The sequence below is a fragment of the Ranitomeya variabilis genome, chromosome 4 (genome assembly GCF_051348905.1).
Source record: "Ranitomeya variabilis isolate aRanVar5 chromosome 4, aRanVar5.hap1, whole genome shotgun sequence".
Lineage (NCBI taxonomy): Eukaryota > Metazoa > Chordata > Amphibia > Anura > Dendrobatidae > Ranitomeya > Ranitomeya variabilis.
In genome coordinates, this window is record NC_135235.1 from 643,671,482 (window position 1) to 643,694,255 (window position 22,774).

The 22,774-nt window shown below is 56.2% G+C and overlaps 2 protein-coding genes across 2 annotated transcripts in view; both read left to right on the forward strand.

The window, feature by feature from the left end:
• LOC143767376 (uncharacterized) overlaps positions 1-22,774 on the forward strand; it is a 125,111-nt gene that overhangs the window by 30,501 nt on the left and 71,836 nt on the right. The window lies entirely within an intron of this gene.
• The window catches only part of LOC143767409 (gastrula zinc finger protein XlCGF66.1-like), a 69,369-nt gene that overhangs the window by 30,316 nt on the left and 16,279 nt on the right, over positions 1-22,774 (forward strand). The window contains exon 3 of the mRNA XM_077255740.1: positions 22,523-22,595. Coding sequence (XP_077111855.1) covers positions 22,523-22,595 — 73 coding nt within the window. The remainder of the gene's footprint in view (positions 1-22,522; positions 22,596-22,774) is intronic.

The following is a 22,774-nucleotide window of genomic DNA, read 5'->3' on the forward strand; positions in this document are numbered from 1 at the left end:
AACACTGGAACCACACAGGAACAAGTGACCCACACCCTGGTCACATTATATACCATTAACCACTCCCCTGGGTGGGAGTGTGGATGTGTGGCTAGTTTGTCCCGCCCATCTCACATCACTAGCCCAGTAAGTCCCCCTTACAACTACACCATACATATACACACTCTTGAGGGACTACAGGTCCCAGAACAACAACATTGCATCAGACTTACCACGCAGACTCCCTCTGCGACACATATCGGCCACTCACAATTCTGCCAATCACTGTTTCACCACCATTATAACAACAGATATGCCTCCATGCACATCCCAAGGAGCACACACAGCGCCCCCTAGCTGCCACAGTGGTCACAGCATCACACTGGCCACTGATAACGGACACTAAGATAATATACCTTGCTTCCCTATCTACTACACAGTTGATGACTTGATGCGTTAATGATTTATTAATCGCTATAGCAACTCCTTTTGAGCGAGATTCAGGGTTTTGAGCAAAATGCCAAAATGTGTAATATTAGTGTCTAATTGTAGGAGCATGGTTCGTCCTAAAGTGTGTCTCCTGGAAACATACAATATGTACCTTTCTCTTATGAAAATGGTGAATTATTTGCCCTAGTTTTTCAGGCGTGTTGAATCCTTTCACATTCAGAGAAGCGATATTTAGGTCGGCCATTCATAACCAATATTAGGTTCTTCATCTATAGATATCATGTAAGATGGCTGAGCTGCCTGGTCCTCATGGTCAAAGAGATAAAGTACGGGAAAGGTTAGGGAAGAAAAAATCTTAACAAAAGAAATAACAAACACGAGGAAAAGTCTCTGCAAAAAAGACTATATAGGAAACAGTCCAAACCGGGAGTGTGCGAGCCCGCATTGGGCACGTCAGAGGCTCCCACCCTAAATGGGGGTTACAAAAGCTAAACATCATAGATAGCTACTCCTTAAGTCATTTGCTACAAAAAAAGTGATGATAATAATAATAGCAATCGATGATTTAAACCTAATGGCTATAAACATGGTATGGGCTCCATACGTCCAATTAAAACCTCCAAGGTCCAAAGGTTCCTTGGAAATGAAAAGAAAAGGGGGTATTATAACTTATATACAGCATTTGCTGTATCACCTGTATAATTTATAGACTACTGTATATACATTATATAGGTAATTGTTGTGATTCGGTTATTTGGCTCCCCCAGTGGTCGCTTGTGGTACTGGTGTCTTGTGAGCTTTTCACCTGTTTCTATCAGGATGTGGGAGTTTCCTATTTAGCCTGGTTCCTCAGTCATTCCAATGCCGGCCATCAATGTAACCAGAGTCTTTCTGTTGCATGTACCTGCTCCCAGTCTGCTGACCAGCTAAGTTGGACATTTCTGTCCTTAGTCTATTTTTGTATGTTTTGTCCAGTTTGCAGTTATGTGATTCTCTGCAGCTGGAAGCTCTTGTGGGCTGAAATTACCACTCCGGTGTCATGAGTTGGCACATGAGTTTAAGGTAATTTCAGGATGGTTTTTGATAGGGTTTTGTAGCTGACTGCGAAGTCCACTATTGTATCCTTCTGCTATCTAGTTAGTGGGCCTCGCTGTGCTAAATCTGTTTTCATACTACGTTTGTCTTTTCACCTTAACTCACCGTTATTATATGTGGGGGGCTACTATCTCCTGTGGGGAATTTTCCTCTGGAGGCAAGCCAGGACTGTGTTTCATCTATTAGGGGTAGTTAGTCCTCCGGCTGGTGCGAGACGTCTAGCGAAAACGTAGGCACGTTCCCTGGCTACTATTAGTTGTGTGTATAGGTTTAGCATCGCGGTCAGCTCTAGTTTCCATCACCCGAGAGCTTGTCCGTTTCTCTATGTTTCTGATGTTCCCCTGCCATTGGGAACCATAACAGGTAATACAGCTGTGTATAGTCTCAGTATACACATACACGCTGTGTGTGTGTGTGGATATAGATATATATTGCGACTATACACAGCATTATCACCTTATATAACGTGTATACAGTAGTCTATACAATATAAAGGTGAACTGCAAATGCTGTATACACATTATATTGGCAAAATTTTTATATATATGTTTTGCCTATATAATGTGTTTACAGCATTTGCAATATCACATACAATATAAAGGTGACACTACAACTATACACAGCAGTCGCAGTATCAACTATATATTGTATATACAGTAGTTTCAATGTGACATATATTCAGCAGTCGCGGTGCCTCCTATGTCATCCTATGTACATCAGCCTCAGTGTCTACTATATGATATATAATGCTGTCTTAATTATATTGTAGAGTTGTGTGTGTATATATACTATATAGTGTAGAGATGTTTATATAGTATGGCCCTGTGCATATAGTGTGGTATTCACACTATATATACACTGCCACATCTCTACACTGTATAGTATATACACCGCTCTATATTCCTTACCACGGTATATAATATGGAGCTGTGTATATACCGTAATTGATTCTAGCATATATTGTGGAGCTGTGTATTCTTCTGTCCTGTATAAATGGTTTAATTCTCAGTATCTATTCTTATATGTGTGTGTGTGTGTGTGTGTGTGTGTGTGTGTGTGTGTGTGTGTGTGTGTGTGTGTGTGTGTGTGTGTGTGTATATATATATATTGTGATACAGTGACTGGCATCATTGTGATGGGCCAGTATGTGTTGTAGTTCCACAAGTGTTTGTTTTGTTATAAGGGGGGCTTACAGGGTTAGTTGGAGAGCTGGGCGGGACTGACTAACCACACACCTCCCACCTATGGGGGTGGTTACAGGTACATAATGTGACCAGGGTTTTGGTCACATGGTCAGAGTGTAGGACCTGAATGGTCAGCGTGTGAGGTCCTGGATGGCTTGTGTGTTGTAATGTCCTGGAGTGGACTGGATTCCTGGAAGCACATGGTGAGGCCATGGACTGAAGGGCTGTGTGTTGGAAGTTCCTGGGATTGGTCTTCCTGAATAGCACATGGAGAGGTCGCATGTGCAGAGTCTGTGACGGCACTGCATTGGGGAAGCTACTGTCCTTCTGTGGGTCTGAGACTGTTGGGTGGCCTGGTGAGCAAGGCATCATCCGGGACGGTGATCCCAATTAGGCAGCTTCCCTGGGAACAAGGACTGACAAGGAGTCAGCGTGCAAAGCCGGAACTCCAGGAAGCTAACTCCAGAAAGGGGGTTATAATATGGGCAGAGAAGTATCTACCATTGGAACAGACTGTTGATGGTGATTGTGTTGCATTGATGTATATAATGAACTGTTTGTGGTGCAGTTTATGAGTCTAAATAAACTACATAGACTGTTTATCTGAGAAAAACATTACTGTGGGCTTTAATCTCGTTGTCAAGCGAGTGTCCCCCAACGCACTCAGGGAGCACTATCTCAATATATCTATAATATAACGCTGGGAGCGTCACTCTGTCCGAAGCCTCTATAGACTGCGCAAGCGCCGGCGCAGTCTGGACCCCACAGAGTGACGCTCCCAGGAGATCGCGGTATGCGTAAGCACTGAACGCACACCGCGATCTCCAACGGAGAAGCAGGGACGAGCCAGGAGGCGGAGGGTGAGTATATTTACCTGTCCCGTTCCACTGCTGCGCGCTGCTCCATCCTCCACCTGCGACGTTCAGTTCAGAGGGCGCGATGACGCGCTTAATGCGCGCCGCCCTCTGACTGAACAGTCACAGGGAGAGGACCCCGGAAGACAGAGAGGCGCGCATCAGTGGAACGGGGGACAGGTAAATATAGCAAGTGCCGAGGGCCTGAGCTAGCGGCGACTCCGGCACCTGACCCCTACAGCGCGCCGGTGTCCCCGCCTGCTCAGGCCCCCAGCACTCGGCGCCCAGCATAGCCGCCCGCACTCTCAGCACCACCCCGCACAGCCGCCCGCACTCACCACCGCCACGCACAACAGCCCGCACTCTCAGCACCACCACGCACTCTCAGCACCACCACGCACAGCCGCCCGCACTCACCACCGCCACGCACAGCAGCCCGCACTCACCACCGCCACGCACAGCCGCCCGCACTCTCAGCACCACCACGCACATCCGCCCACACTCACCACTGCCACGCACAGCCGCCCGCACTCACCACCGCCACGCACAGCCGCCCGCACTCACCACCGCCACGCACAGCCGCCCGCACTCACTACCGCCACGCACAGCCGCCCGCACTCTCAGCACCACCACGCACAGCCGCCCGCACTCACCACCGCCATGCACAGCCGCCCGCACTCTCAGCACCACCATGCACAGCCGCCCGCACTCACCACCACCACGCACAGCCGCCCGCACTCACCACCGCCACGCACAGCCGCCCGCACTCACCACCGCCACGCACAGCCGCCCGCACTCAGCACAGCCGCCCGAACTCAGCACAGCCGCCCGCACTCAGCACAGGCACGCACAGCCTCCCGCACTCAGCACAGCCGCTGGCACTCAGCACAGCCGCTGGCACTCAGCACAGCCGCCGGCACTCAGCACAGCCACGCACAGCCACCCGCACTCGCCACCACCACGCACAGCCGCCCGCACTCACCACCGCCACGCACAGCCGCCCGCACTCTCAGCACCACCACGCACAGCCGCCCGCACTCACCACCGCCACGCACAGCCGCCCGCACTCAGCACAGCCGCCCGCACTCAGCACAGCCGCCCGCACTCAGCACAGCTGCCCGCACTCAGCACAGCCACGCACAGCCTCCCGCACTCAGCACAGCTGCCGGCACTCAGCACAGCCGCCAGCACTCAGCACAGCCGCTGGCACTCAGCACAGCCACGCACAGCCGCCCGCACTCACCACTGCCACGCACAGCCGCCCGCACTCACCACCACCACGCACAGCCGCCCGCACTCTCAGCACCACCACGCACAGCCGCCCGCACTCACCACCGCCACGCACAGCCGCCCGCACTCACCACCGCCACGCACAACAGCCCGCACTCTCAGCACCACCACGCACTCTCAGCACCACCACGCACAGCCGCCCGCACTCACCACCGCCACGCACAGCAGCCCGCACTCACCACCGCCACGCACAGCCGCCCGCACTCTCAGCACCACCACGCACATCCGCCCACACTCACCACCGCCACACACAGCCGCCCGCACTCACCACCGCCACGCACAGCCGCCCGCACTTACCACCGCCACGCACAGCCGCCCGCACTCACTACCGCCACGCACAGCCGCCCGCACTCTCAGCACCACCACGCACAGCCGCCCGCACTCACCAACGCCATGCACAGCCGCCCGCACTCTCAGCACCACCATGCACAGCCGCCCGCACTCACCACCGCCACGCACAGCCGCCCGCACTCACCACCGCCACGCACAGCCACCCGCACTCACCACCACCACGCACAGCCGCCCGCACTCAGCACAGCCGCCCGAACTCAGCACAGCCGCCCGCACTCAGCACAGCCACGCACAGCCTCCCGCACTCAGCACAGCCGCTGGCACTCAGCACAGCCGCCGGCACTCAGCACAGCCACCCGCACTCGCCACCGCCACGCATAGCCGCCCGCACTCTCAGCACCACCACGCACAGCCACCCGCACTCACCACCGCCACGCACAGCCGCCCGCACTCAGCACAGCCGCCCGCACTCAGCACAGCCGCCCGCACTCAGCACAGCCACGCACAGCCTCCCGCACTCAGCACAGCCGCCAGCACTCAGCACAGCCGCCCGCACTCACCACCGCCACGCACAGCCGCCCGCACTCACCACCGCCACGCACAGCCGCCCGCACTCACCACCGCCACGCACAGCCGCCCGCACTCTCAGCACCACCACGCACAGCCGCCCGCACTCACCACCGCCACGCACAGCCGCCCGCACTCACTACCGCCACGCACAGCCGCCCGCACTCACCACTGCCACGCACAGCCGCCCGCACTCACCACCGCCACGCACAGCCGCCCGCACTCACCACCGCCACGCACAGCCGCCCGCACTCACCACCGCCACGCACAGCCGCCCGCACTCTCAGCACCACCACGCACATCCGCCCGCACTCACCACCGCCACGCACAGCCGCCCGCACTCACCACCGCCACGCACAGCCGCCCGCACTCACCACCGCCACGCACAGCCGCCCGCACTCACCACCGCCACGCACAGCCGCCCGCACTCTCAGCACCACCACGCACAGCCGCCTGCACTCACCACCGCCACGCACAGCCGCCCGCACTCAGCACAGCCGCCCGCACTCAGCACAGCCGCCCGCACTCAGCACAGCCACGCACAGCCTCCCGCACCCACCACCGCCATGCACAGCCGCCCGCACTCACCACCGCCACGGACAGCCGCCCGCACTCTTAGCACCACCACGCACAGCCGTCCGCACTCACCACCGCCACGCACAGCCGCCCGCACTCACCACCGCCACGCACAGCCGCCTGCACTCAGCACAGCCGCCCGCACTCAGCACAGCCGCCTGCACTCAGCACAGCCGCCCGCACTCAGCACAGCCGCCCGCACTCAGCACAGCCGCCCGCACTCAGCACAGCCACGCACAGCCTCCCGCACTCAGCACAGCCGCCGGCACTCAGCACAGCCGCCGGCACTCAGCACAGCCACGCACAGCCGCCGGCACTCAGCACAGCCACGCACAGCCGCCCGCACTCAGAACCGCCACGCACAGCCGCCCGCACTCTGCACCGCCACGCACAGCCGCCCGCACTCTCAGCACCACCAAGCACAGCCGCCCGCACTCACCACCGCCACGCACAGCCGCCCGCACTCACCACCGCCACGCACAGCCGCCCGCACTCACCACCGCCACGCATAGCCGCCCACACTCACCACCGCCACGCACAGCCGCCCGCACTCTCACCACCACCACGCTCAGCCGCCCGCACTCACCACCGCCACGCACAGCCGCCCGCACTCACCACGCACATCCGCCCGCACTCTCAGCACCACCACGCACATCCGCCCGCACTCACCACTGCCACCCACAGCCGCCCGCACTCAACACCGCCACGCACAGGCGCCCGCACTCACCACCACCACGCACAGCCGCCCGCACTCACCACCGCCACGCACAGCCGCCCGCACTCACCATCGCCACGCATAGCCGCCCACACTCACCACCGCCACGCACAGCCGCCCGCACTCTCAGCACCACCACGCACAGCCGCCCGCACTCACCACCGCCACGCACAGCCGCCCGCACTCACCACCGCCACGCACATCCGCCCGCACAGCACAGCCGCCCGCACTCAGCATAGCCGCCGGCACTCAGCACAGCCGCCCGCACTCACCACCACCACGCACAGCCGCCCGCACTCACCACCGCCATGCACAGCCGCCCGCACTCACCACCGCCACGCACAGCCGCCCGCACTCACCACCGCCACGCACAGCCGCCCGCACTCACCACCGCCACGCACAGCCGCCTGCACTCACCACCGCCACGCACAGCCGCCCGCACTCACCACCGCCACGCACAGCCGCCCGGACTCACCACCGCCACGCACAGCCGCCCGCACTCACCACCGCCACGCACAGCCGCCCGCACTCTCAGCACCACCACGCACAGCCGCCCGCACTCACCACCGCCACACACAGCCGCTCGCAATCACCACCGCCACGCACATCCGCCCGCACAGCACAGCCGCCGGCACTCAGCACAGCCGCCGGCACTCAGCACAGCCGCCGGCACTCAGCACAGCCGCCGGCACTCAGCACAGCCGCCCGCACTCACCACCACCACGCACAGCCGCCCGCACTCTCAGCACCACCACGCACAGCCGCCCGCACTCACCACCGCCACACACAGCCGCTCGCAATCACCACCGCCACGCACATCCGCCCGCACAGCACAGCCGCCGGCACTCAGCACAGCCGCCCGCACTCAGCACAGCCGCCGGCACTCAGCACAGCCGCCCGCACTCACCACCACCACGCACAGCCGCCCGCACTCACCACCGCCATGCACAGCCGCCCGCACTCACCACCGCCACGCACAGCCGCCCGCACTCACCACCGCCACGCACAGCCGCCCGCACTCACCACCGCCACTCACAGCCGCCCGCACTCACCACCGCCACGCACAGCCGCCCGCACTCACCACCGCCACGCACAGCCGCCCGCACTCACCACCGCCACGCACAGCCGCCCGCACTGTCAGCACCACCACGCACATCCGCCCGCACTCACCACTGCCACCCACAGCCGCCCGCACTCAACACCGCCACGCACAGGCGCCCGCACTCACCACCACCACGCACAGCCGCCCGCACTCACCACCGCCACGCACAGCCGTCCGCACTCACCATCGCCACGCATAGCCGCCCACACTCACCACCGCCACGCACAGCCGCCCGCACTCTCAGCACCACCACGCACAGCCGCCCGCACTCACCACCGCCACGCACAGCCGCCCGCACTCACCACCGCCACGCACATCCGCCCGCACAGCACAGCCGCCCGTACTCAGCACAGCCGCCGGCACTCAGCACAGCCGCCCGCACTCACCACCACCACGCACAGCCGCCCGCACTCACCACCGCCATGCACAGCCGCCCGCACTCACCACCGCCACGCACAGCCGCCCGCACTCACCACCGCCACGCACAGCCGCCCGCACTCACCACCGCCACACACAGCCGCCCGCACTCACCACCGCCACGCACAGCCGCCCGCACTCACCACCGCCACGCACAGCCGCCCGGACTCACCACCGCCACGCACAGCCGCCCGCACTCACCACCGCCACGCACAGCCGCCCGCACTCTCAGCACCACCACGCACAGCCGCCCGCACTCACCACCGCCACACAGCCGCTCGCAATCACCACCGCCACGCACATCCGCCCGCACAGCACAGCCGCCGGCACTCAGCACAGCCGCCGGCACTCAGCACAGCCGCCGGCACTCAGCACAGCCGCCGGCACTCAGCACAGCCGCCGGCACTCACCACCACCACGCACAGCCGCCCGCACTCACCACCGCCACGCACAGCCGCCCGCACTCTCAGCACCACCACGCACAGCCGCCCGCACTCACCACCGCCACACACAGCCGCTCGCAATCACCACCGCCACGCACATCCGCCCGCACAGCACAGCCGCCGGCACTCAGCACAGCCGCCGGCACTCAGCACAGCCGCCGGCACTCAGCACAGCCGCCCGCACTCACCACCACCACGCACAGTCGCCCGCACTCACCACCGCCATGCACAGCCGCCCGCACTCACCACCGCCACGCACAGCCGCCCGCACTCACCACCGCCACGCACAGCCGCCCGCACTCACCACCGCCACGCACAGCCGCCCGCACTGTCAGCACCACCACGCACATCCGCCCGCACTCACCACCGCCACGCACAGCCGCCCGCACTCACCACCGCCACGCATAGCCGCCCGCACTCACCACCGCCACGCACAGCCGCCCGCACTCTCAGCACCACCACGCACAGCCGCCCGCACTCACCACCGCCACACACAGCCGCTCGCAATCACCACCGCCACGCACATCCGCCCGCACAGCACAGCCGCCGGCACTCAGCACAGCCGCCGGCACTCAGCACAGCCGCCGGCACTCAGCACAGCCACGCACAGCCGCCCGCACTCAGCACAGCCATGCACAGCCGCCCGCACTCAGCACCGCCACGCACAGCCGCCCGCACTCAGCACAGCCGCCCGCACTCAGCACAGCCACGCACAGCCGCCCGCACTCAGCACAGCCGCCAGCACTCAGCGCAGCCGCACTCGGGCAGTAGAGCCGGAGAGAGAAAGATGAGAGCAACATATGGCAGAATGGAAACAGGAACAGGCAGAATGGGTGCAGCACATTACAACAGAATGGGGGCACAGGATGGGAGCAGCACATGACAGAATGGGGGCGCAGGATGGGAGCACCACATGACAGAATGGGGGCGCAGGATGGGAGCAGCACATGACAGAATGGGGGCGCAGGATGGGAGCAGCACATGACAGAATGATTGCGCACGATGGCAGCAGCACATGACAGAATGGGGGCGCACACATGACAGGATGGGGGTGCAGGATGGGAGCACGTGACAGAATGCGAGCAGCACATGACAGGATGGGGGCACAGGATGGGAGCAGCACATGACAGAATGGGGGCGCACACACATGACAGGATGGGGGTGTAGGATGGAGCAGCATATCACAGGATGGGGGCGCAGGATGGGAGCACATGACAGGATGGAGACGCAGGATGGAGCAGCACATAATAGGATGGGGGAGCAGGATGGGAGCACATGACAGGATGGGGATGCAGGATGGAGCACCACATGACAGGATGGGGGCGCACACACATGACAGGATGGGGGTGTAGGATTTAGCAGCATATCACAGGATGGGGGCGCTGGATGGGAGCACATGACAGGATGGGGATGCAGGATGGAGCAGCACATGATAGGATGGGGGCGCAGGATGGAGCAGCCCATGACAGGATGGGGGCGCAGGATGGAGCAGGACTCACCACCGCCACGCACAGCCGCCCGCACTCACCACCGCCATGAACAGCCGCCCGAACTCACCACCGCCGCCCGCACTCTCAGCACCACAACGCACAGCCGCCCGCACTCACCACAGCCACGCACAGCCGCCCGCACTCACCACCGCCACGCACAGCCGCCCGCACTCACCACCGCCACGCACAGCCGCCCGCACTCACCACCGCCACGCACAGCCGCCCGCACTCACCACCGCCACGCACAGCCGCTCGCACTCAGCACAGCCTCCCGCACTCAGCACAGCCGCCGGCACTCAGCACAGCCGCCGGCACTCAGCACAGCCGCCGGCACTCAGCACAGCCGCCGGCACTCAGCACAGCCACGCACAGCCGCCCGCACTCAGCACCGCCACGCACAGCCACCCGCACTCAGCACCGCCACGCACAGCCGCCCGCACTCAGCACCGCCACGCACAGCCGCCCGCACTCTCAGCACCACCACGCACAGCCGCCCGCACTCACCACCGCCACGCACAGCCGCCCGCACTCACCACCGCCACGCACAGCCGCCCGTACTCACCACCGCCACGCACAGCCGCCCGCACTCAGCACAGCCGCCGGCACTCAGCACAGCCGCCGTCACTCAGCACAGCCACGCACAGCCGCCGGCACTCAGCACAGCCACACACAGCCGCCGGCACTCAGCACAGCCACGCACAGCCGCCCGCACTCAGCACCGCCACGCACAGCCGCCCGCACTCAGCACCGCCACGCACAGCCGCCCGCACTCAGCACCGCCACGCACAGCCGCCCGCACTCAGCACAGCCGCCGGCACTCAGCACAGCCGCCGGCACTCAGCACAGCCCCGCACAGCCGCCCGCACTCAGCACAGCCCCGCACAGCCGCCCGCACTCAGCACAGCCACGCACAGCCGCCCGCACTCAGCACAGCGGCCCGCACTCAGCACAGCCGCACTCGGGCAGTAGAGCCGGAGAGAGAAAGATGAGAGCAACATATGGCAGAATGGAAACAGGAACAGGCAGAATGGGTGCAGCACATTACAACAGAATGGGGGCACAGGATGGGAGCAGCACATGACAGAATGGGGGCGCAGGATGGGAGCACCACATGACAGAATGGGGGCGCAGGATGGGAGCACCACATGACAGAATGGGGGCGCAGGATGGGAGCAGCACATGACAGAATGGGGGCGCAGGATGGGAGCAGCACATGACAGAATGATTGCGCACGATGGCAGCAGCACATGACAGAATGGGGGCGCACACATGACAGGATGGGGTGCAGGATGGGAGCACATGACAGAATGGGAGCAGCACATGACAGGATGGGGGCACAGGATGGGAGCAGCACATGACAGAATGGAGGCGCACACACATGACAGGATGGGGGTGTAGGATGGAGCAGCATATCACAGGATGGGGGCGCAGGATGGGAGCACATGACAGGATGGAGACGCAGGATGGAGCAGCACATAATAGGATGGGGGAGCAGGATGGGAGCACATGACAGGATGGGGATGCAGGATGGAGCACCACATGACAGGATGGGGGCGCACACACATGACAGGATGGGGGTGTAGGATGGAGCAGCATATCACAGGATGGGGGCGCAGGATGGGAGCACATGACAGGATGGGGATGCAGGATGGAGCAGCACATGATAGGATGGGGGCGCAGGATGGAGCAGCCCATGACAGGATGGGGGCGCAGGATGGAGCAGCACTCACCACCGCCACGCACAGCCGCCCGCACTCACCACCGCCATGAACAGCCGCCCGAACTCACCACCGCCACGCACAGCCGCCCGCACTCTCAGCACCACCAACACAGCCACCCGCACTCACCACCGCCACGCACAGCCGCCCGCTCTCTCAGCACCACCACGCACAGCCGCCCGCACTCACTACCGCCACGCACAGCCGCCCGCTCTCTCAGCACCACCACGCACAGCCGCCCGCACTCACCACCGCCACGCACAGCCGCCGGACTCAGCACAGCCGCCCGCACTCAGCACAGCCGCCCGCACTCAGCACAGCCGCCGACACTCAGCACAGCCACGCACAGCCGCCGGCACTCAGCACCGCCACGCACAGCCGCCCGCACTCAGCACTACCACGCACAGCCGCCCGCACTCTCAGCACCACCACGCACAGCCGCCCGCACTCACTACCGCCACGCACAGCCGCCCGCTCTCTCAGCACCACCACGCACAGCCGCCCGCACTCACCACCGCCACGCACAGCCGCCCGCACTCACCACCGCCACGCACAGCCGCCGGACTCAGCACAGCCGCCCGCACTCAGCACAGCCGCCCGCACTCAGCACAGCCGCCCGCACTCAGCACAGCCGCCGACACTCAGCACAGCCACGCACAGCCGCCGGCACTCAGCACCGTGTTGTGAATTTGGATTCTGGGCTCCCCCGGTGGCTACTGGTGGAATTGAACTTGTGACATCATCTTCCCTGTTCACCTGTTCTGATTAGATCTGGGTGTCGCTATATAACCTGGCTTCTCTGTTAGATGCTTGCCGGTCAACAATGTTATCAGAAGCCTCTCTGTGCTTGTTCCTGCTCCCAGACATCTACTAGATAAGTTGGACATTCGTCCATGTTTTGTTTTTGTATTTTGGTTCCAGTTCACAGCTGCAGTTTCGTTACTGTGTCTGGAAAGCTCTTGTTGATCAGGAATTGCCACTCTGGTATTATGAGTTAATGCCAGAGTCCTAAAGTAATTTCTGGATGTGTTTTGTTAGGGTTTTCTACTGACCATGAAAGTATGCTTTCTGTCTTCTGCTATCTAGAAAGCGGACCTCAAATTTGCTAAAACTATTTTCCTGCTGCGTTTGTTGTTTCATCTCATATCACCGCCAATATATGTGGGGGGCTTCTGTCTCCTTTTTTTTTGGGCATTTCTCTAGAGGTGAGTCAGGTCTTATATTTCCCTCTGCTAGCATTATTTAGTTCTCCGGCCGGCGCTGGGCATATAGGGATAAAAAGTAGGACATGCTACCTGGCTACTTCTAGATGATGCGGTAGGTTTAGTTCATGGTCAGTATAGTTACATCTTCCAAGAGCTTGTTCCTATAGAGGCTTATGCTAGTTCTCTGGCCATGGAGATCATGACAGTTTGACCGGCCCACTAAAGGGTTAAAATCCTTGGCTGAGAAAGGAGAGAAATAAGAAGTCTGCTGAGAGTTTTTTTTTTTTTTTTCTGTGCTCTTAATTGGATCACTTGCCAGTCTGTCTATGCTGCAGTCTTTCTTTTTTTTCTCTCTCCTTATAATCTTTGAATGGCTTTGTGTTCACCTGTTAATAATGGATCTTCAGAGTGTAACTGCAGGTTTGAATAATCTCACCACGAAAGTACAAAATTTGCAAGATTTTATTATTCATGCTCCGGTATCTGAGCCGAGAATTCCTTTGCCGGAATTCTTCTCAGGGAATAGATCTAGCTTTCAGAATTTTAGAAATAATTGTAAGCTATTTTTGTCCCTGAAATCTCGTTCTGCTGGAGACCCTGCACAGCAGGTTGGGATTGTGATTTCCTTGCTCCGCGGCGACCCTCAAGACTGGGCTTTTGCATTGGCACCAGGGGATCCTGCGTTGCGCAATGTGGATGCGTTTTTTTTGGCCTTGGGCTTGCTGTATGAGGAACCTCATTTGGAACTTCAGGCAGAAAAAACTTTGATGTCCCTATCGCAGGGGCAAGATGAAGCTGAAATTTACTGCCAAAGATTCCGTAAATGGTCTGTGCTTACTCAGTGGAATGAGTGTGCCTTGGCGGCTACTTTCAGAGAGGGTCTCTCTGATGCCATTAAGGATGTTATGGTGGGGTTCCCTGTGCCTGCGGGTCTGAATGAGTCCATGACAATGGCCATTCAGATCGATAGGCGTCTGCGGGAGCGCAAACCAGTGCACCATCTGGCGGTGTCCACTGAGAAGACGCCAGAAAGCATGCAGTGTGATAGAATTCTGTCCAGAAGCGAGCGGCAGAATTTTAGACGGAAAAATGGGTTGTGTTTCTATTGTGGGGATTCTACTCATGTTATATCAGCATGCTCTAAACGTACTAAAAAGCTTGATAAATCTGTTTCCATTGGCACTTTACAGTCTAAATTTATTTTGTCTGTGACCCTGATTTGCTCTTTGTCATCTATTACTACTGACGCCTATATCGACTCTGGCGCCGCTTTGAGTCTTATGGATTGGTCCTTTGCCAATCGTTGTGGGTATGATTTAGAGCCTTTGGAAACTCTTATTCCTCTGAAGGGGATTGACTCCACCCCATTGGCTAATAATAAACCACAATACTGGACACAAGTGACTATGTGTATTAATCCGGATCACCAGGAGACTATTCGTTTTCTAGTGCTGTATAATCTACATGAGGATTTGGTGCTGGGATTGCCATGGCTGCAGTCTCACAACCCAGTCCTTGACTGGAGAGCTATGTCTGTGTTGAGCTGGGGATGTAAGGGGACTCATGGGGACGTACCTTTGGTGTCCATTTCATCATCTATCCCCTCTGAAATCCCTGAGTTCCTGTCTGACTATCGTGACGTCTTTGAAGAACCCAAGCTTGGTTCACTACCTCCGCACCGTGAGTGCGATTGTGCTATAGATTTAATTCCGGGTAGTAAATACCCAAAGGGTTGTTTATTTAATCTGTCTGTGCCTGAACATGCTGCTATGCGAGAATATATAAAGGAGTCCTTGGAAAAGGGACATATTCGTCCATCGTCATCTCCCTTAGGAGCCGGTTTTTTCTTTGTGTCAAAAAAAGACGGCTCTTTGAGACCATGTATTGATTATCGGCTTTTGAATAAAATCACGGTTAAATATCAATACCCATTGCCGTTGCTGACTGATTTGTTTGCTCGCATAAAGGGGGCCAAGTGGTTCTCTAAGATTGATCTCCGTGGGGCGTATAATTTGGTGCGGATCAGGCAGGGGGATGAGTGGAAAACCGCATTTAATACGCCCGAGGGCCACTTTGAGTATTTGGTGATGCCTTTTGGTCTTTCTAATGCCCCTTCAGTCTTCCAGTCCTTTATGCATGATATTTTCCGCGATTTTTTGGATAAATTTATGATAGTGTATCTGGATGATATTCTGATTTTTTCGGATGACTGGGACTCTCATGTCCGGCAAGTTAAGAGGGTTTTTCAGGTTTTGCGGTCTAATTCTCTGTGTGTCAAGGGTTCTAAGTGCGTTTTTGGGGTTCAGAGAATTTCCTTTTTGGGATATATTTTTTCTCCCTCTTCCATTGAGATGGATCCTGTCAAGGTTCAAGCTATTTGTGATTGGACGCAGCCCTCTTCTCTTAAAAGTCTTCAGAAATTTTTGGGCTTTGCCAACTTTTATCGTCGATTTATTTCTGGTTTTTCGGATGTCGTTAAGCCATTGACCGATTTGACTAGACAGGGTGCTGATGTTGCTAATTGGTCCCCTGATGCTGTGGAGGCCTTTCAGGAGCTTAAGCGCTGTTTTTCTTCTGCCCCTGTGTTGCGTCAGCCTGATGTGACTCTTCCTTTTCAGGTTGAGGTCGACGCTTCTGAGATCGGAGCTGGGGCAGTGTTGTCGCAGAAAAGTTCTGACTGCGCCGTGATGAGGCCTTGTGCCTTCTTTTCCCGTAAATTTTCGCCCGCTGAGCGGAATTATGATGTTGGGAATCGGGAGCTTTTGGCCATGAAGTGGGCGTTTGAGGAGTGGCGCCATTGGCTCGAGGGGGCCAGACATCAGGTGGTGGTATTGACTGACCACAAAAATTTGATTTATCTTGAGACCGCCAGGCGCCTGAATCCTAGACAGGCGCGCTGGTCATTATTTTTTTCTCGGTTTAATTTTGTGGTATCGTACCTACCAGGTTCTAAGAATGTTAAGGCGGATGCCCTTTCTAGGAGTTTTGAGCCTGATTCACCTGGCAACTCTGACCCCACAGGTATTCTTAAGGAGGGAGTTATCTTGTCAGCCGTTTCTCCAGACCTGCGGCGGGCCTTGCAGGAGTTTCAGGCGGATAGACCGGATCGTTGTCCGCCTGATAGGCTGTTTGTTCCTGATGATTGGACCAGTAAAGTCATCTCTGAGGTGCATTCTTCTGCGTTGGCAGGTCATCCTGGAATTTTTGGTACCAGGGATTTGGTGGCAAGATCCTTCTGGTGGCCTTCCCTGTCACGAGATGTGCGAGGCTTTGTGCAGTCTTGTGACGTTTGTGCTCGGGCCAAGCCTTGTTGTTCTCGGGCTAGTGGATTATTGTTGCCCTTGCCTATTCCTAAGAGGCCTTGGACACACATCTCGATGGATTTTATTTCAGATCTGCCTGTTTCTCAGAAGATGTCTGTCATCTGGGTGGTGTGTGACCGTTTTTCTAAGATGGTTCATTTGGTTCCCCTGCCCAAATTGCCTTCTTCTTCCGAGTTGGTGCCCCTGTTTTTTCAAAATGTTGTTCGTTTGCATGGTATTCCTGAGAATATCGTTTCTGACAGAGGAACCCAATTTGTGTCTAGATTTTGGCGGGCATTTTGTGCTAGGATGGGCATAGATTTGTCTTTTTCGTCTGCTTTTCACCCTCAGACTAATGGCCAGACCGAGCGGACTAATCAGACCCTGGAGACATATCTGAGGTGTTTTGTGTCTGCTGACCAGGATGATTGGGTTGCTTTTTTGCCATTGGCGGAGTTCGCCCTCAATAATCGGGCCAGCTCTGCCACCTTGGTTTCCCCGTTTTTCTGTAATTCGGGGTTCCATCCTCGATTTTCCTCCGGTCAGATGGAATCCTCGGATTGTCCTGGAGTGGATGCGGTGGTGGAGAGATTGCATCATATCTGGGGGCAGGTGATGGACAATTTAAAGTTGTCCCAGGAGAAGACTCAGCTTTTTGCCAACCGTCACCGTCGTGTTGGTCCTCGGCTTTGTGTTGGAGATTTGGTGTGGTTGTCTTCTCGTTTTGTCCCTATGAGGGTCTCATCTCCTAAGTTTAAGCCTCGGTTCATCGGTCCGTATAAAATATTGGAGATTCTTAACCCTGTTTCCTTCCGTTTGGACCTCCCTGCATCCTTTTCTATTCATAACGTTTTTCATCGGTCGTTATTGCGCAGGTATGAGGCACCGGTTGTGCCTTCCGTTGAGCCTCCTGCTCCGGTGTTGGTTGAGGGTGAGTTGGAGTACGTTGTGGAAAAAATCCTAGACTCCCGTGTTTCCAGACGGAGACTCCAGTATCTGGTCAAGTGGAAGGGATATGGCCAGGAGGATAATTCTTGGGTCACTGCATCTGATGTTCATGCCTCTGATCTGGTTCGTGCCTTTCATAGGGCCCATCCTGATCGCCCTGGTGGTTCTGGTGAGGGTTCGGTGCCCCCTCCTTGAGGGGGGGGTACTGTTGTGAATTTGGATTCTGGGCTCCCCCGGTGGCTACTGGTGGAATTGAACTTGTGACATCATCTTCCCTGTTCACCTGTTCTGATTAGATCTGGGTGTCGCTATATAACCTGGCTTCTCTGTTAGATGCTTGCCGGTCAACAATGTTATCAGAAGCCTCTCTGTGCTTGTTCCTGCTCCCAGACATCTACTAGATAAGTTGGACATTCGTCCATGTTTTGTTTTTGTATTTTGGTTCCAGTTCACAGCTGCAGTTTCGTTACTGTGTCTGGAAAGCTCTTGTTGATCAGGAATTGCCACTCTGGTATTATGAGTTAATGCCAGAGTCCTAAAGTAATTTCTGGATGTGTTTTGTTAGGGTTTTCTACTGACCATGAAAGTATGCTTTCTGTCTTCTGCTATCTAGAAAGCGGACCTCAAATTTGCTAAAACTATTTTCCTGCTGCGTTTGTTGTTTCATCTCATATCACCGCCAATATATGTGGGGGGCTTCTGTCTCCTTTTTTTTTGGGCATTTCTCTAGAGGTGAGTCAGGTCTTATATTTCCCTCTGCTAGCATTATTTAGTTCTCCGGCCGGCGCTGGGCATATAGGGATAAAAAGTAGGACATGCTACCTGGCTACTTCTAGATGATGCGGTAGGTTTAGTTCATGGTCAGTATAGTTACATCTTCCAAGAGCTTGTTCCTATAGAGGCTTATGCTAGTTCTCTGGCCATGGAGATCATGACAGCACCGCCACGCACAGCCGCCCGCACTCAGCACTACCACGCACAGCCGCCCGCACTCTCAGCACCACCACGCACAGCCGCCTGCACTCACCACCGTCACGCACAGCCGCCCGCACTCACCACCGCCACGCACAGCCGCCCGCACTCACCACCGCCACACACAGCCGCCCGCACTCTCAGCACCACCACGCACAGCCGCCCGCACTCACCAGCGCCACGCACAGCCGCCCGCACTCACCACCGCCACTCACAGCCGCCCGCACTCAGCACAGCCGCCCGCACTCAGCACAGCCGCCCGCACTCAGCACAGCTGCCCGCACTCAGCACAGCCACGCACAGCCTCCCGCACTCAGCACAGCCGCCGGCACTCAGCACAGCCACCGGCACTCAGCACAGCCGCCGGCACTCAGCACAGCCGCCGGCACTCAGCACAGCCACGCACAGCCGCCGGCACTCAGCACCGCCACGCACAGCCGCCCGCACTCAGCACCGCCACGCACAGCCGCTCGCACTCAGCACCGCCACGCAGAGCCGCCCGCACTCAGCACAGCCGCCGGCACTCAGCACAGCCACGCACAGCCGCCCGCACTCAGCACAGCCACGCACAGCCGCCCGCACTCAGCACCGCCACGCACAGCCGCCCACACTCAGCACAGCCGCCCGCACTCAGCACAGCCACGCACAGCCGCCCGCACTCAGCACAGCCGCACTCGGGCAGTAGAGCTGGAGAGAGAAAGATGAGAGCAACATATGGCAGAATGGAAACAGGAACAGGCAGAATGGGTGCAGCACATTACAACAGAATGGGGGTACAGGATGGGAGCAGCACATGACAGAATGGGGGCGCAGGATGGGAGCACCACATGACAGAATGGGGGCGCAGGATGGGAGCAGCACATGACAGAATGGGGGCGCAGGATGGGAGCAGCACATGACAGAATGATTGCGCACGATGGCAGCAGCACATGACAGAATGGGGGTGCACACATGACAGGATGGGGGTGCAGGATGGGAGCACATGACTGAATGGGAGCAGCACATGACAGGATGGGGGCACAGGATGGGAGCAGCACATGACAGAATGGGGGCACAGGATGGGAGCAGCACATGACAGAATGGGGGCGCACACACATGACAGGATGGGGGTGTAGGATGGAGCAGCATATCACCGGATGGGGGCGCAGGATGGGAGCACATGACGGGATGGGGATGCAGGATGGAGCAGCACATGACAGGATGGGGGCGCAGGATGGAGCAGCCCATGACAGGATGGGGGCGCAGGATGGAGCAGCACATGACAGGATGGGAGAGCAAGATGGGAGCAGCACATACCAGGATGGAGACCATATACCAATATAAATGCTCGCCACCCGGGCGTAGAACGGGTTCAATAGCTAGTAAATATATATATATATACACTCACTGGCCACTTTATTAGGTACACCTGTCCAACTTCTTGTTAACACTTAATTTCTAATCAGCCAATCACATGGCGGCAACTCAGTGCATTTAGGCATGTAGACATGGTCAAGACAATCTCCTGCAGTTCAAACCGAGCATCAGTATGGGGAAGAAAGGTGATTTGAGTGCCTTTGAACGTGGCATGGTTGTTGGTGCCAGAAGGGCTGGTCTGAGTATTTCAGAAACTGCTGATCTACTGGGATTTTCACGCACGACCATCTCTAGGGTTTACAGAGAATGGTCCGAAAAAGAAAAAAAATCCAGTGAGCGGCAGTTCTGTGGGCGGAAATGCCTTGTTGATGCCAGAGGTCAGAGGAGAATGGGCAGACTGGTTCGAGCTGATAGAAAGGCAACAGTGACTCAAATCGCCACCCGTTACAACCAAGGTAGGCCTAAGAGCATCTCTGAACGCACAGTGCGTCGAACTTTGAGGCAGATGGGCTACAGCAGCAGAAGACCACACCGGGTACCACTCCTTTCAGCTAAGAACAGGAAACTGAGGCTACAATTTGTACAAGCTCATCGAAATTGGACAGTAGAAGATTGGAAAAACGTTGCTTGGTCTGATGAGTCTCGATTTCTGCTGCGACATTCGGATGGTAGGGTCAGAATTTGGCGTAAACAACATGAAAGCATGGATCCATCCTGCCTTGTATGGAGCATCTTTGGGATGTGCAGCCGACAAATCTGCGGCAACTGTGTGATGCCATCATGTCAATATGGACCAAAATCTCTGAGGAATGCTTCCAGCACCTTGTTGAATCTATGCCACGAAGAATTGAGGCAGTTCTGAAGGCAAAAGGGGGTCCAACCCATTACTAGCATGGTGTACCTAATAAAGTGGCCGGTGAGTGTATATATATGTACACATAAATACATACATAATAAGAATTGATACTGAGAATTACACCATTTATACAGGACAGAAGTATACACAGTTCAGAGTATAGCAAAATCCACTGATCAGGTATGGGGAGTGTTTGTATGTGGGCTGGTGGGGTTTGTGTGGCAGGGCTGCTTTTTTGTCCCAATCCAGCCCTGCCTGGAAGGGTGACTACTGCAAAGTTTTGTTTGTTTGTTTTTTAAACAAATTGCTGCCATGGAACAGGTGTTTTCTGAAACAGTAATAACCCCTTTGCAATGCGGGTGTGAACAGATTCTTACAAAGAACCCTCACTAGAACCTGTGTTTTTTTTTTTTATGTTTCCTGCTAAGTCCATTATTGGTGTGCTGATGTCCTATTTAATTTATTCGTTTTTTCACCATTGACAGATTATATACGTTGATCAAGTTTAGCAAAAAGAGAATAGTCTAAAAGCGTTAAAAAAAAATCAAAATAAGATTTTACTTTTAGGCAAAATTGCCCAGTCCTACCTTAGCATTGTGGAGAAACACGCTGTCACCATCCAGGTTTGGATCTGTGGCAGATCTGGTTTCCCTCTGATTAAAACCTTTTTTCCTTTCTGGTCATTTGGGGTTAATGCAGTTTTCCCCTGGTGGCCGCTGGTGTTATTGCATTGCATTGCATTGCTGCTGGGTCAGCTGATGTTGGTGACCACTCCCACCATCCTTCATAAGGTCACCTGATGCATCAGCTGACTGTTGGTTATACAGGTCCTTTAGGATACCAACCTTGCTGGAAAAGGAGCTTGCTGAGTGCGGTTGTTCTTCAGCTGAATTCACATACCTGGTGCATTACTCTGCTGTACGGTGCATTGCAGCAGAGAAAGCTAAGTGTGGTGTTATTGTTTCTTTGTCCCTTTGTTGTATAACTTTCCCTGTGTTGTATTAGTGCAGCGGTGGGATCAGTGCTTTCACCTGCCAATTCCCCACCCAGGGATTGGTGCAGGGCGAGTGAGGGCTAAGGTATCCAGCTCGGCGACAGGTTGAAAGAACCTGTGTAGGGACATCAGGAAGTTTAGGGCACCGTTGTTAAAGTGTCCCCGGTGTACCCTTGTGTGTGTTTCGTCGTTTTGTCAGCAACAACCCGTTGGGTCGTGTCACGCCAGGACAGTCACTTCGTGACACAAGCTCATCACTTCATTGCGCCTATAAACCCTTAAACATAAGGCCAAAAGTCTATGGAACAAGGTTCAGCAAGAAGCTATCCTGTTGGCATTGGCCAATATTGCAGCTGAATGATTTCATCACCTAATGGAACCAACAACACCACAAATTGCTGAGATTCTGAAGGCCAACGGAGACCAAATGTATTACTAGATGGGTGTCTCTAATAAAGTGTCCATTCTGTGTATGTTTTATACCTGGTGGAAATGACCGAATAAAGCTGATCATTGACATTAGATGTTGTCTGGATCTTCTCCCAATTTTCTGGTTATGAAGACTGCTGGCTAGAATTAGGAGCTGGCAGGTTAGATTTATACAGGAGACCTGTAGCTATGTGATAACTACTGCTGTCATATTAATTTAATGACTATTATTCTTCAATTTAATTTAATAATTCTCCATCTATTTGTGTCTTCTAAAAAAATGTTATAGGGTTATACTACAGAGACATATGTGAGGGGCGATGAGCCGTGTAAAGAGGAAATTCCTACAGATAACTGCACAGGTGAGTAGTAACTAGTGATGAGCGAATTTGTTCAGAAAACGATCGCCAAACATAAATTCAGCATGAATATGGCACATTCGGATTTGTGATCGGAAACAAACAGGGGGTTTGCAGAACTCAGAGGTGCGGCGTTCATGTAAACAGTCTTTTTTTACCCGATCTGTACAGGTCCTTCTCAA